This window comes from Sabethes cyaneus, chromosome 2 (assembly GCF_943734655.1).
Source record: "Sabethes cyaneus chromosome 2, idSabCyanKW18_F2, whole genome shotgun sequence".
NCBI classification, from domain to species: Eukaryota; Metazoa; Arthropoda; class Insecta; order Diptera; family Culicidae; genus Sabethes; species Sabethes cyaneus.
The window spans coordinates 200,286,512-200,301,587 of record NC_071354.1 but is presented as its reverse complement, the minus strand read 5'-3'; the positions used below and the strand labels follow the sequence as shown (position 1 = coordinate 200,301,587).

At 44.9% G+C, this 15,076-nt stretch overlaps 2 protein-coding genes across 7 annotated transcripts in view; both read right to left on the bottom strand.

Annotated features, from left to right (window-relative positions):
• LOC128738382 (homeodomain-interacting protein kinase 2) overlaps nucleotides 1–15,076 on the bottom strand; it is a 199,017-nt gene that overhangs the window by 78,606 nt on the left and 105,335 nt on the right. The gene's annotated exons all lie outside the window — the stretch shown is intronic.
• Nucleotides 7,546–13,593, bottom strand: LOC128736541 (uncharacterized). The gene has a single exon (XM_053831025.1). The coding sequence runs from the start codon at nucleotides 13,591–13,593 to the stop codon at nucleotides 7,546–7,548; it is 6,048 nt and encodes a 2,015-aa protein (XP_053687000.1).

Here is a 15,076-nt window from a genome sequence, read left to right as displayed (position 1 = left end):
CTTATGATGGTTAGAGACCCCTCCCCCATTAAGAAGGGGGGCTCCCATTCAAATAAAACACAAATTTCTGCATAACTCGAGATCTAATCAAGCAAATGGAACCAAATTTGACATGTGGGTGTTTTTGGAGACAAGAATTTTTTCTATGGTGAATTGAGACCCCTCCTCTCTTTAGAAGGGGAATTATGACCCCTCTCCCCTTTAAGAGGGGGGGCTTCCATACAAATTAAATACAAATTTCCTCATAGCTCGAGAGCTAATCAAGCAAATGGAACCAAATTTGGCATGTGAAGGTTTTTGGAGGCAAGATTTTTTTAAGGTGAATTAGGACCCCCCCCCCTCTACTTTAGGAGGGGAAGCTCCTGTACAAATGAAATACAAAATTCCTCATAACTCGAGAACTAATCAATTAAATGGAACCAAATTTGGCATGTGGGGGGGTTTTGTAGGCAGGAACTTTTGTTATGATGGTTTGAGACCCCTCACCCCTGTGGTAGGGGGATAAGGACTCTCATAAAAATAAAACAGAAATTTTTGCGTAACTCAAAAATTAATCGAGCTCAAGAAATTTTAGACTCTTTCATTAAACATTAGTCAATAACATACTCTCGATTTTTTAAGCCAATTTTCAAGGGAGGATGACAAAAACTTTAAAAATAATTTGCAATGGCCTTACTCGTGTCCAACAATATTCCCCGATTTTCAAGATTATTTTCAAAGGCAGGGATGTCAAACACTTTAAAAACTATTTACGAGGATCTTATTGCTCTATATTTGGTATTTACGGCGAACTCCCGGTTTACACCCATTGGTGCAAAAAGAACGCTCGTGGTGTACCAATGGGTCCAATGGGCATCAATGAGCCCACCGTAAGTACTAAAGATAAAGTAATCAGCCCTGCGTCAGTCACTAGCAAAATTCCAGCAGTAAAACGTGCAGACTTATCATCTGTTAGTGGACTTTAAAGCGGTGTACGATTCAGTCAAACGAAATAAGTTGTGGCAGATAATGCTAGAACATGGCTCTTCCGACGAAACCAGTTACGCTGAGACGAGCAACGCTTGATAGGCCAAAATCATGTGTCAGAATAGCGGGAATTAATTAATAGAATTAATAGAAGAATTAATATACTGCTTTACTACTTTACCATATGTCTTTTATACTATTTCTATGTTTTACTGCATGTTACTGGTTCACTACTTTACAGTTTTATTGTACCAATTACAGATTGTCGGAAAGGCAACTAATCATAATACTAGCACCACAATCTATATAGTTTGATAGACCAAAGCCTCAGATTTCCCGGTGTAACCCTAAAACTGTTGGAGCTCAGGCTAGCGCGGGACCAAGTGCTATGATTCTATTGACTCTTAAAGCCTCTCCCAGTCGAGATTCAAGCTTACGACGACTGGTTTGTTATACCAGTGTCATAACTCGGGCAAACTGATATACAAAGTCACAAGACTAATTTTCTAATACATTAATTCTTAACCAAACGTTTTGAACAAATTTTTTTAATGTAATTAACCAACAGGCAATTCTTATGAAGAAATCACCCGTAAAAAATCGCTGAACCAATGAATGTCACCTAATTTTTGACGTCTTATTTCCGAAACCCGACCAAATTCCATCCACACGCTTGCGAAATGGGCGCCGCGACCAAAACCTCATTTCGTAGAAGTGCCAGAGCAGCGCTTCGATTGTAGCTAATGAAGCAAAAATGCGAACCAAAAAGAAAAAAGAAAGCCAAGTGCAAATTGCAGCTGCCCAGCTGCTGCTAAAAGCGGCGAATTCTGCAAAGCGTTAAGCAAAACTACATTAATCTCGATGTTATAGATCACCCCGACGGACCGGATGGAAGCGGGATGACCCGAACACAGTCGCGCAGTGGAAAACCCGTTCGGGACAAGAAAGTTCCAGTTTGAGAGAGAGAGAGAAAAAACTGCAAACGCAGGCAGAACTTCACGACCGTATCACTTTCAACCGGTTGGTTAGCCGCCGCCGGTTAGCCGGTTCGTGGTGCACTCGCTGGTACGGAAGAGATAGTTGTTAAAATGTCCTACATACACGCAACCAAAAAAAAAAAAACGGTGAATCGCCACCCATTTTTTTAGCAAGGCCGACGCAACGGACGGGCGCGCGCTGCGGAGACGATTTTAATGACGATTGGGTCGTAAAAAAATGCACCGGATGGGTGAAATGGTCACCTGCTGCTTTCTAAATAATTACAGGGCTCTGGCAAGAAGTCTTCCTGTCTGGATTGGTGGAGGGATTGGAAGTGCGGTCAAGATTGTCGAAAATATTTGTGAACATTTAGCGCAAATGGTGAATTGAGTTTTCTGCTTTTATTGTGATAATGGGGCAATAAATTATTCTAAAGAAAGTATTCGTGCAATCTTATCTTATGATAATTATAAGATAACAAAACCATAGAAATAACATCTTTTGTGCCAAAATATTGCACACGTTTGAAAAGTGGATCATACCACCTATTCGGTTTCCATCGTTTGATTTCGTAAAAGATCTTCCAACTTTAGCCAACTTTAGACCGCACGGCTTATTGCATGCGCTAGAGAAATAATGGCGACGCCAGCAACTAGCACAAATCATTGCATTAGTCACAATGCAGATACCAGCAGTCGCAACTGCACACCAAGACTAGTCTGTAGTCTGTTTCCGCGGGCAACCATTGGCAGAGCCGTTAATTGATTGGCAACCGGGTTTAGTATCGCAACCCACCAACCAACCAGCCGCCAACCGACAACATTGTAGGTGGGTGGATTTTTATAGGGCTTTTCTATTAGCACTGTGGAATGTAATAATCTACCTACTGGTTAAAAATCATCACTTCAAAGTAAGTTACTATGTTCAAAGGCTTAGTGGAACACTTCAACCCACCGTGAACGACATTCTGTGCCGATCCGAACAACGACGGTGTGCCAGGTGTGGGCGTTTATAATAAATTTGCGCGCGCTCCAGCGGTGAGAAACCGTACGGCGATAGAAAAAAATTGCATTGCAAAGCAATTTCTCCACCAGCCAGAACAACTGGGTGGCAGCAGCAATCCGATTTCCCGTCGCTACGAGGGACTATAGTCACATGTCTCCAAACGACAAACACGGAGACAGTTCCCCATCATGATCCACGGGAAAGCACTCCAATAGCAGGGTAGTTGATTCTTCTATTCACAAGTTGCACGACCGGCAATTGGATTCGTTTGGCTTATGATATTTAGGTAGAACACGAAGTCCAATGAGTAATGGCTCGTTCCGTACCGTACCGTACCGTAGCCGGCGATATTCGCATACAACAATGTTTCACCGATGGTTTCAGAACATGACCTCGCGCACTCCTTTCTTCGACAAAGGATAACCTTCCATGAAACGTGACCTCGTCGTTGTCGGTGCAACACCATCGCAACGGTTCACATTCACAGCGAGAAAAGTTACGCGGATTTTTATGAGGTCGTCATGCCCTCCCCAAATAACAGCGCATAGCGAAAACCTGGATACAATATCTCATCCGATAATAATAACATATAGACCAACTTTCCGTACGGTTTGAAATTATCCACTAGAACTGAGCCAAAGTTGAATCCATTTGCCAAATTGCTGTTCCATGCATTCTCGCATCCCGGGAAGATGCATTATTATGAAATGCAAATTGACTATTTGTTTCCAGCTAGGAATCATAATAAAAAAGAGCTAATTTGATAACACAGACATTTGCGAGGGAATTTGACTGATAGTGGAAGTTATTCGAATGGAAACACACACACATATGCTTGATGCGTACTTTTGCTCGTTTGACTGATTTGCTTGCTCCTGTTTGAATACTTTTATATTTTTCGTATCTCCATACTTTAATAATCATTCAAAAATTAATGTGTTCTACCATCGCCATCCATCTTAATATTGAAAGACTTTGCAGGATCTTTTAGAGTCGGAAAAATGACACTTGAGAAGTGCTTTTTTGTATCAACATAGGACGATAATTTGTGTATAACTGTAGCGCCGTAGCATGTGGTGCTAGCTCTCGGGGGCGCCAAAAATGGCCTGTATTCAGTAAAGCATTAGCAATAACTAAGTAAACCATTTTATTTGTATATCTCGATTGCAACTGAAGAATACGACATCATATCTAAACGAAAAAGTTATATTTCATGCCAGATAAGAGCATATAAGTACCAAAGTGGAGGCAATATACGTGCGAAAATTTTGAAAATTACATATTTGTAATTCTAACTTGCATTGTATACAGCGGTTTTTATAACACGCAACTTAATACTCCTGAATATATGATTAAGATATAAACTAATATTGCAATCATCTATATAATCTGCTTTATAATTTACACCCAAAAAAGGGTGATCGGCTAGACTGCTGCAACTATCGCGGAAATACGCTGATAAACACCGCCTACAAGGTACTCTCCCAGATCCTGTTACGCCGGTTGTCACCGATAGCACAGGGTTTCGTAGGGAATTATCAGGCGGGTTTCATGGGGGCTCTCGCCACTACGGACCAAATTTTTACTATCTTGCAAGCTTGCAGAAATGTCGGGAGTACAACGTGCCCACGCATCACATCTTTATTGATTTCTAAGCAGCATACGATACAGTCGATCGAGACAAGCTACGGCAGATAATGCACGAAGACGGTTTTCCGGACAAAGTGAACGCGTCTGATCAGAGCTACATTGGATCGAGTGATGTGTTTCGTACGCATCTCTGGGACACTCTCGAGTCCCTTCGAGACGCGGCGAGGGTTGAGACAAGGTGACGGTTCATCCTGCATGCTGTTCAACATCGCTCTTAAAGGGGTGATCCGACGAGCGGGCATCGAAACGAGAGGCACGATTTTTACCAAGGGTAGCCAACTTCTAGGCTTTGCAGATGACTTCGATATCATAGTCAGGAACTTTGCGACGGCGGAGGCAATCTACGCCAGACTGAAAGCGGAGTCTCGGAGAATTAGGCTAAAAATAAATGCGACGAAGACCAAATACATGAAAGGAAGAGGCTCAAAGGGAACAAACGCGCGTCTCCCACGGACGGTAGCCGTTGACGGCGACGAACTAGAAGTGGTAGAGGAGCTCGTATATTTGGGATCGCTGGTGACCGCGGACAACAACGTAAGGAGATCCAGCGGCGCATCCACGCGGGAAATCGGGACTACTTTGCCCTTCGTAAAACGCTACGATCAGGAAGCGTACGCCGCCGCACGAAGCTAACAATGTACAAAACCCTTATTAGACTGGTAGTTCTTTATGAACTTAAAGCCGTGACGCTGCTCACGGAGGACAAACGCGCCCTTGCCGTGTTCGAGCGGAAAGTGCTGTGGACGCTATTTGGCAGAGTACAAACTGAAAGCGGAGAGTGGCGGAGGCGAATGAATCACGAGCTACAGGCACTGCTTCGTACATCTAGCGAAAGTTAGCAGGCTACGGTGGGCCGGACACGTCGTAAGGATGCCGGACGACAGTGCGACGAAAATAGTCCTCTTCAACAACCCCACCGGCACCAGGAACAGGGGGGCCCAACGTGCACGATGGCTCGACCAGGTCGAAAGCGATTTGCGACTTCTGAGACGACTAGGAAATTGGCGACAAGTGGCCCGAGACCGAGTTGAATGGAGACGAGTGCTTGAAACAGCACGAGCCACCCCGGCTCTATGCTGCTGAAGAAGACGACTGCAAAACAATTTATTGTTCACTTTGTTTTGACATACTCTAATCATGATACAATTCCAATGTAAAATTGACATGCATACGATTCAATGTGAACTTTGCATGCAACAGCCATGGCGAAAACAGTCAAGCAACTACGCTTGATGCTTTGTTCGTACTGCTAGCTCCACCCCATAGTGAAGCAGTTTGACATAGACTGTTGTACCGTTTTGGGCATCTGCCATTTACAACATCTTCTGGCGCAAGAAAGCCGAAAGCATTGAATGCAAGCCTGGTTCTGGATGCCCGACAGTACTGCGCGACCATAACGTGCAGCAGAAGCTGAATATGAAGCCTGAGAGCAGGGTGATCTCATCGTACCGCGCCTTGGGTCGGGAGGTCGGAGCAACCAGCTAAACGGTGAAGAAGTAACGGGTGGCAACTAAAATTTTGGAATTTTTTTCTCGAGCTGTCAAAAAAAGACAAAGATACATAAAGAAGATCTGATTAACCGAAATTAAGGATACATTATCCATTATTGAAAAAAAATTAGTGTTCATTTGAAAACGGTCCGTAATCGGCTGTTCAGATTTTTCGGGTCATGGTTTTTGGGTACAAATGGGATCGTATGGGTATTCAGGAACGATTGTTTTTTTGGCGTAATGCGATGATGCTCTATCCGGCCAAAACACGTATTGTCCATCTGCATGATGTTTTTGTAGAAACGGCATCAAAATTTTCTTCAACCATTGGTCTGGCGCATCTTAATTGATAGTCAAACCAGAGGGCGTGTTGTTGAAGAAACGAGAAAGAGAACGATGTCCTTCTGCGTCCATAATTTTGGCTGGTCTTCCACTACCTTGCTTGCGAATAGTTGTTAGGCATCTTAGGATATGGTTAACAGTCGAAGCCGCAACATATTTGCTTTTTAAATGTTGTACCGTAAACTTTTTGCTGAGATTTCTGTTGCAGTTCGTGGAAGTGTACAACGCGCTCCCGAAATGCTTCTTGTTTCGAAGCCATTTTTAGCAAAACTAGGCAAGTATAAACAAAACAAAAAATATTAACAAAAAGAGGAGAGAGAGCTAACACATACATACTCGCATTTCTCTCTGAGCTCATTTGTTGTTGAACATAAGGGCCTCGAAAAAATTCCAAAATTTTAGTTGCCACCCGTTACTTGGTCAAAAATTGATGTTTTTATGCGGATGCGCCAGTCGCCACGCCCCTCTAAAAGGAGGAGTCCTAATTCACCACAGAAAAAAATCTTGCCTCTAAAAACTCCCACATGCCAAATTTGGTTCCATTTGCTTGATTAGTTCTCGAGTTATGCAGAAATTTATGTTTCATTTGTAAGGGAGCCCCCCTCTTAGAGGGGGAGAGGTCGCTAATCATCAAAAGAACCTTCCTCGGCCCCAAAAATCCCTGCTGTTGGCGCAGCGAAATGAAAGGCGTAGCTACCGCTATCGAAACTATATTTTACAGGTGTTTCAATCTACAAATATTTCGTAACTTATTAATTATAATATCTTCACATTTATATCCACAACTTACAATTCAGTGGCTCTTTATATTTTACTGGCCTTTCTTCTGACTGCCCAACTGAGGTTAGATTTTTATCCTAGTTTAGTGAATATTAGATTAGTTTAGTTATTTTATTTGTACCATAGTTTTACCTTTACTACTTTAAGTTTTAGCTTTAGTTTTAATCGTAGTCGTAGGATACATTAGATAATAAGTAATATTTTAATATAAATTTAACGAGACAATAGTTTTAATAATTTGCTCCGCACTACCACTTTCGACACGTGTCTTTCGATTGATCGTTGCTGACAGATTGACTATAGCGCATTCAACTGTGTGCCCAGATCGGCAGGTCTACGATCGACTGTCGGGCGATAGGGTGCCCATTGTGCTACGGTTGCTCGACGGTCCTGTGGCAACATTCTCCCCCGGGTGCGGTCCCATGGTTCCGGGGGTCGCACGATTAACTCCTACGTCGAGTACTGCTAACCTAGATACTGGCCGCCTAAGAACTCCTCCCTCCGTTTTGATCACAGCTTGACGAACGCGACCATCCGCCGCACTGATTGTTTCGATGACACGCCCGCGGATCCAGGTATTCCTTTTGCCTTCATCTGTTATAAGCACTATGTCCCCGGTTTCTACACGACGAGCTTCATCGAACCACTTAGTTTGTTTTCTAAGTACCGGCAAATACTCCTTGAGCCAGCGCTGCCAAAACCGATCCAAGTGCCTTCGGATTTGGTCCCACGATTCACGAGAAGTCCCGTTTTGGTGATTAATGTTTGCCAGGGGTTGCTTAGCACCGCTTGAGCTGCCCATAATAAAATGGTTTGGGGTCAATGCTTCAGATTCCGCGGAATCGAGCGGTAGGTATGTTAGAGGTCTACGGTTAACTATGCCCTCCGCCTCCACGATCAATGTATGTAAATCTTCGTCTGTAAGTTTTCCTTCAGTGTACGCTTCCGATATCGCCGTCTTCACTGAGCGGACTAGGCGCTCCCAGGCGCCCCCCATATGCGGAGCAGCAGGCGGAATAAAGGTCCATTTCGTATTCGAACTGGTAAACGTAACAGCACATTGTTGGTTGATTTGTTCACGAAGCATTCGTTCAGCTCCGTGGAAGTTCGTTGCGTTGTCGCTGAAGATCTCCACAGGCGAACCGCGGCGGTTGACGAAACGACGTATACTTGAGACACACGAGAAACTTGTAAGATTGTGTACAATTTCGAGGTGTACTGCACGTACTGTCAAACAGGTGAACAGTGCAACCCACCTTTTGACGCTTGCACGACCTTGCTTAATCGTCAGTGGACCGAAATAGTCGAGGCCTACGTAGCTGAACGGGCGATCATAAACGGCTAGACGTGAGTGCGGTAACGGCGCCATTGGCGGCACTACAGGCTGCGCTCGGCGAATTTTGCACCATTCGCAATTTCTTCCAACTTCTCTCACTAGCGTCCGAAGCTTCGGAATGACAAAGAGTTGACGGATCTCGTTCACAACCGTCTCTGCGTTCGCATGGCGGTAAACACGATGGTATTTCGCTACAAGGAGCATTGTACAGCGGTGTTTCCGCGGAAGGATTATTGGATAACGTACGGTATGTTGGATATGCTTCGCAGATGCAATACGACTACATTGTCGCATCAATCCTCGTTCATCCAGCGTCGGTACAAGCTGATACAAGGAACTGCATCTGTCGATTGGCTTTCGCTTTTCTTCTGGTAACTCCAGGTTCTTTTGCAGTGTCGTCACTTCATCTGGATAGACTTCTATTTGAATCTGCTTCCATATTTCGATTTCGGCAGCCTCCAATTCGAATTGCGATAGCTGACCTCCGCGCCTGTTTCCCTTACTTCTTGCGTTGTGCAGAAATCGTAACACGTAAGACATACTTCGCTGTAATCTTTCCCATTTCGAAAACCGGTCGTAAGTGACTAATGGTTCCCATGTGACATGGAATAGAATTGACGCTCGAATCTCTTCTGTTGTGCTCACAGTCGTATCCATAAAATTCGGCCAAGTTGTTTCCGGTTGGCGCAAAAACTCTGGTCCGTTGTACCACATACTATTGCCGAAGTATGGCCCACTTCCCCATTTGGTTGCTTCGTCTGCCGGGTTGGATTCGGTGGGGACCCATCTCCATTCATCCACTGTTGTTGTTTCGAGGATTTCGCCGACCCGATTTGCCACGAATGGCCGATAGTTTCTAGGATCCGCGCGAATCCACGAGAGTGCGACTGAGCTGTCTGTCCACAGGATTCTTCTACTTATAGAAATGGTGTGGTTGGCCTGCACAAATTTCGCCATTCTAGCGCCCAATATACAACCTTGCAGTTCAAGCTTCGGTATCGTTATGGGCTTCAGCGGGGCTACCTTTGCCTTTGCGGCGATTAAAGAACATTGAAACGTGCCGTCAGAGCAAGTGGTTCGAAGGTACAGAGCGCAAGCGTATGCTAGGAGACTGGCGTCAACGAAAACATGGAGTTCGGCTTGTTCATACGTCTTCGCCGATGCTTCGGGGAAATAACAGCGAGGGATACGAATTCTTGCGATAAATGCAATCATCTTAATCCACCTACACCAGTCTCTGTATTGGTTTTCGGCCACTTCCTCGTCCCATCCAGTGCCTGCACGCCACAAGTCCTGAACGAGGATCTTTCCGTGGATCAGAAAGGTTGCTAATAATCCTAGGGGATCGAAGAGCGTCATGACGCAGCGTAGCACTTGTCTTTTTGTTGGTTTGTCGTCATTCTCCAGAAGTGTTTGAACTTCGTCGCTCATACGAGTGCTGAACGAGAGTTCATCTGTTAGCGGGTTCCAAAGCATTCCAAGCACGCGCTCACAGTTCGTGCTTGTCGTGATTAGACTTTTACTGGTTGCAGCTTGTTTTTCTCCAAGGTGCTTCAATACGCCGTCATTATTCGAGATCCAATTTCTCAGTACGAACCCGCCATTGCGAAAAATCAGTCTCACTTCTGCTGCGACACGACTAGCTTCTTCCTCTGATCCGAAACTATCCAAATAGTCGTCGACATATGTACTTTGCAGTATCCCCTCTGCCGCTCTAGGATATTCCTTACCGTGCTCTCGTGCGTTCTTATTTTTAACGAATTGCGCCGACGCGGGTGAGCATGTCGACCCAAACGTCGCCACATCTACCAGAAAAATGTCTGCGCTCTGGAGGGGATCAGTTCTCCAAAGAATTCTCTGGGAATGCTTATCGCACTCCCTCATTGATATCTGCAGGAACATTTCCTTTACGTCAGAAGATACCGCAACCTTAAACTGGCGGAAACGGAACAGCACACCCAACAGTGATACCAACTGGTCTGGACCTTTTAGCAGCATGCTATTTAACGACACGCCATCCGTTTTGGCCGCAGCATCCCACACAATTCGTGTTTTCTCCGGTTTCTTTGGATTGGTTACAGCTCCAATAGGCAGATACCATATTCTGCGAGGGTCAGCGGCATCAAGTTCTTCCTTCTTGGCCTTGTGGATATAGCCCTTGTCAACAAATTCCTGCATTAGACGGTGAACGTTCTCCTTCAGTTTTGTATCCCGAGACATCTTACGTTCTAAACATTCTAACCTGCGAAGTGCCATGAGGTAGCTGTCTGGTAGTTCCACATGATCATCTTTCCACAATAATGCAGTTTCGAATTTCTGCCCGACGCGTACCGTTGTTTGCTCAAGTAGGTCTAATGCTCGCCTTTCATCCCTGGTAAGCAGTGCTGCGCTTCCCGTTCCGGTTTCTTCCAGGTCATAGAACCGCTTAACAGCGTCATGCAGCTCTCTATCATAATTGCATTCACAGACGTGAAGATTACACAAACTTCGCTCGCCCGGTTGCTGTCGCCCATAAACGCACCAACCGAGCCTAGTTTTAACAGCAATCGGTCCCTTTCCGTTACCTTCCCTGACTTTCAGCGGAACAGCCAAATGTAAATGTTCAACCCCAATAAGTAACTTGGGAACAGCATTCTTATAACTTTGTAAGGGTAGCTGCTTGAGGTGGCCAAATTGCTCGGCAGCGATTTCCCTTTGAAATGTCTGACTCGGAAGATTTAAGCTGGGTACCGTACGCACGTTCAGCATCTGGAACCGCCTCTGCGATCCCGCTCCTTTAATTGTAATAGTAACGACCTTCGAATTTGCTTCGACCCTTGAAGTATTCCCCGTCCACCGAAGACACAGTGGCTGAACGGTTCCGCTTACTCTAAGCTGATCTGCTATTTCACTATCCATCAGCGTGAGCGACGAGCCCTCATCTAAAAAGGCATATGTGTTCACTTCACCCGTTCGTCCGTAAAGCGTAACTGGCACTACTCTGAATAACACACTCGATCCAAGAGATTGGTGGGTAAGGCTCTCCGCTGGTGAGCTCTGCACGTTGGCAGCCGTAGTCCGTCTTGTGGAATGTAGCAACGGGTGATGACGATATTGACAACTGTCAACAGTACAGCGATTTCTGCTTCGGCATGCTCGGCGACCGTGGTTAAAAAGACAATTCTGGCATAGCGACAAAGCCCTCACCTTTCGCCAACGATCATCTACACTCAAATTCTTAAAAGTAGAACAATCACGTAAACGGTGTCCTGCCTTGCCACAAAGATTACAGTCAATTTGCCTAACAACTGCTAACGACTGTTCGAGATTGGTTTCCGTATGGGAATTGACATACCCTCTAGACCTTAATTTGTCCTTACCTCTGTAAGACTCTGGCTCGAGTAACACTACGCTGGATGCGTCACTAACAATATCCTCCATGAAACTGCTAAACGTTTTCAGGTTCACCTCATCGCCACACTTTCGCTTATACGCAGCCCACGAGAGCTTTTGATTTGGTGGCAGCTTCCCCACGAGCTCCTGTAGTAGCATGGGGTTAGTAAGATGAACGTGCTCGTTTGCCGCTACCATATGATCGCAAAGAGCTTGCACTGCCATGCCATAATCGATAAGCCCTTCTAATTTTTCTGATTTGGGAGCCGGAATCCTTCGTACCTTCTCCAGTAGGGCATTAATCAACAGTTCGGATCGTCCGTATCTCCTACGAAGCGCTTCGATGACCTGCGGAACTGTACCTGGCAACACTAATCGGCTGCGGACTGTTTCCAAAGCGGGGCCCTTTAGGCACCGTTGCAAGCGCAACATATTTTCTCCGAGCGTGTACCCACACGCGGCTGTCGTGTATTCATAGTTGGCTATAAATATAGGCCACTCCGCCGGGTCGCCTGAGAATTGCGGAAGATCACGTGCTAAAGATTGTCGCGCTGCTATCTGTTGCGGGGTCGGACCGTTCTGACCAATATTCACGTGCTGCTGCTGACTAATCCTTCCTGCTAACGGGGTGGATTGTATATTTCCATTCGCTGAGCGCGCGAAATGCTCGCGCTGCTGATCATCACTGAAAACGGGAGCGCGCTGCTGCTGGCGCGCGCTGGGAAAATTTTGCTCAAATTCACAAAAACCGAATGCATCTCGTTGTTGTTCTCTAACAGACGCGGAAATTGTGGTAGCAGGGATCGTGGAGGACTTATGAGGAGCATTAACACACGGTTTATTATGGAAAACACTTTCGTACGTATAATTATTACCTACATCACCCATCGCATGGGAATTCCCCGTTACATAGTTTTTCTTAATAGCCCCTAGACTTCTTTGTTGTTGGTAACTCGAACGCGGTTCACCGGAGGGATTTGGAAATATAATTTCGGGTCTACCTACCGTAGGACTAATGCGAAATTCGGTAGGATGCAAACCCAGGTGTACTTTACACTGCTCAAGCTGCTGACGGAGGTCGTCTAACGCCTGGGACGACGGTGCTGGCTGCAACTGCAAGCGTTCGAGGTTGCTTTCCAAATCGCGGATCATACTCACTACGTTGTCACTTTGCTTGTTTACAGATGTGAGTGGAGTAGCTGGTTTCTGCTGATCACACACGTCTCCTTTGTCCATCGCATCATTGTTTCGGTTGTTTCTGTCTGTAGACGGGGCAGCTTCATCGTGACGGCTTTCTTGTTGCGAGGTTTTCATAGCTTGGTTTATAACCTCTAACTGCTCATCCAGAAATTTCTGCTTCAATTGGTGCTCCATTCGTTGCAGCTCAAGCTCCTGCCGTTGCTTAAGCAGGGCGAGGTTTCGTTGCACACCAGCAGTGGAATTATTCGATGACGGAATAGGCGAACTGGGTTTCGCCGGTGGCAACGTTGAACAATGGGAGCAAATCCACGCACGATCGTTGATGGAGTCCGTGACACCTGCACATGCAAAGTGCCACCATCGGTCACACAGATCACATTGGACGTAGTTGTGGTCAGCATCTGGATTGTCACAGGCGACGCAACCCTCATGGTCTGCCGGCACCGATTCCGGACGTCCATCGGATGTTGCCATGTGGTATGAATTATTGAAAAATGTTGGCGCAGCGAAATGAAAGGCGTAGCTACCGCTATCGAAACTATATTTTACAGGTGTTTCAATCTACAAATATTTCGTAACTTATTAATTATAATATCTTCACATTTATATCCACAACTTACAATTCAGTGGCTCTTTATATTTTACTGGCCTTTCTTCTGACTGCCCAACTGAGGTTAGATTTTTATCCTAGTTTAGTGAATATTAGATTAGTTTAGTTATTTTATTTGTACCATAGTTTTACCTTTACTACTTTAAGTTTTAGCTTTAGTTTTAATCGTAGTCGTAGGATACATTAGATAATAAGTAATATTTTAATATAAATTTAACGAGACAATAGTTTTAATAATTTGCTCCGCACTACCACTTTCGACACGTGTCTTTCGATTGATCGTTGCTGACAGATTGACTATAGCGCATTCAACTGTGTGCCCAGATCGGCAGGTCTACGATCGACTGTCGGGCGATAGGGTGCCCATTGTGCTACGGTTGCTCGACGGTCCTGTGGCAACACCTGCATACAAGTCAGAAATTTTTGTTAAGAAATGGGGGGCGCCAAATTGGGCTTTCGCCAAGGGCGCCAAATTTGGCTTCCGCCAAGGGCGCCACAATGTCACGCTACGGCTCTGTGTATAACTGGCAATAAATCGAACAGTTCAGTTATCTCATTATAGCGGTTTAATAGTAATGGAACCTCCGCCAAAGGTGCCAGAAAGACATCCAACTTCAGCAGGATACTAGCAATGAGCGTTAAATTTTAAGATCTGTTAATGAAAACGTTTTCAAGACTAGTAAATGCCGTATACTAGTACAGGGGAAGACCCAATGATACCAGCTAAAACGTAACAGCTAATGGCGACCGTTACAGGGCCATAATCAACGATGTTTTTGTATCAGAACTGAATGCTCTTAATCTAGAACAGCTGTAATTTTAACAAGACTGCAACATGCCACGACGGGTGCGTGCCGCAATTTGGTTTAAATTATTACAAGTAACGATCAAGGAACGAAAAATTTCACGTAACAGACCTGTGAATTAGTCTCCAAGATCATACGACTCAGCACAATTGGACTGTTTTTGTGGAGCTGGTGCGAGCCCCTCATGAACACTCTGTCATCCAGGGCAGAATATGCTGTGGACCTAAAAACGAAGGAGTCCAAAATTGGCGTTAAAAATTCGTGATACATGTCAGTATCCTTGTTAAAATTCCAGCGCCTGAGTCTATATTAAACAGAGTGCGTATCACTCGATGATTAAACGCAAGCACTCTCTGTTGACTATTTTGTATGTAATCTTTGTCTACTAGAGCTGCATATATATATCCTATGTATTGCTATATTTTTATATTTTAATGTAATTTTAAGTAGCCTGATGCCTGATGTTTCACTTAAGCGCTCTTTATAAGCATACGAAAGCTTATAGCAGCGAAATAGATAGCTGATAAAGATAGCTAATTTG

Excerpts from the sequence above, each read along its gene's own strand:
- LOC128736541 (XM_053831025.1), bottom strand. The coding sequence starts at position 13,593 with ATGGCAACATCCGATGGACGTCCGGAATCGGTGCCGGCAGACCATGAG.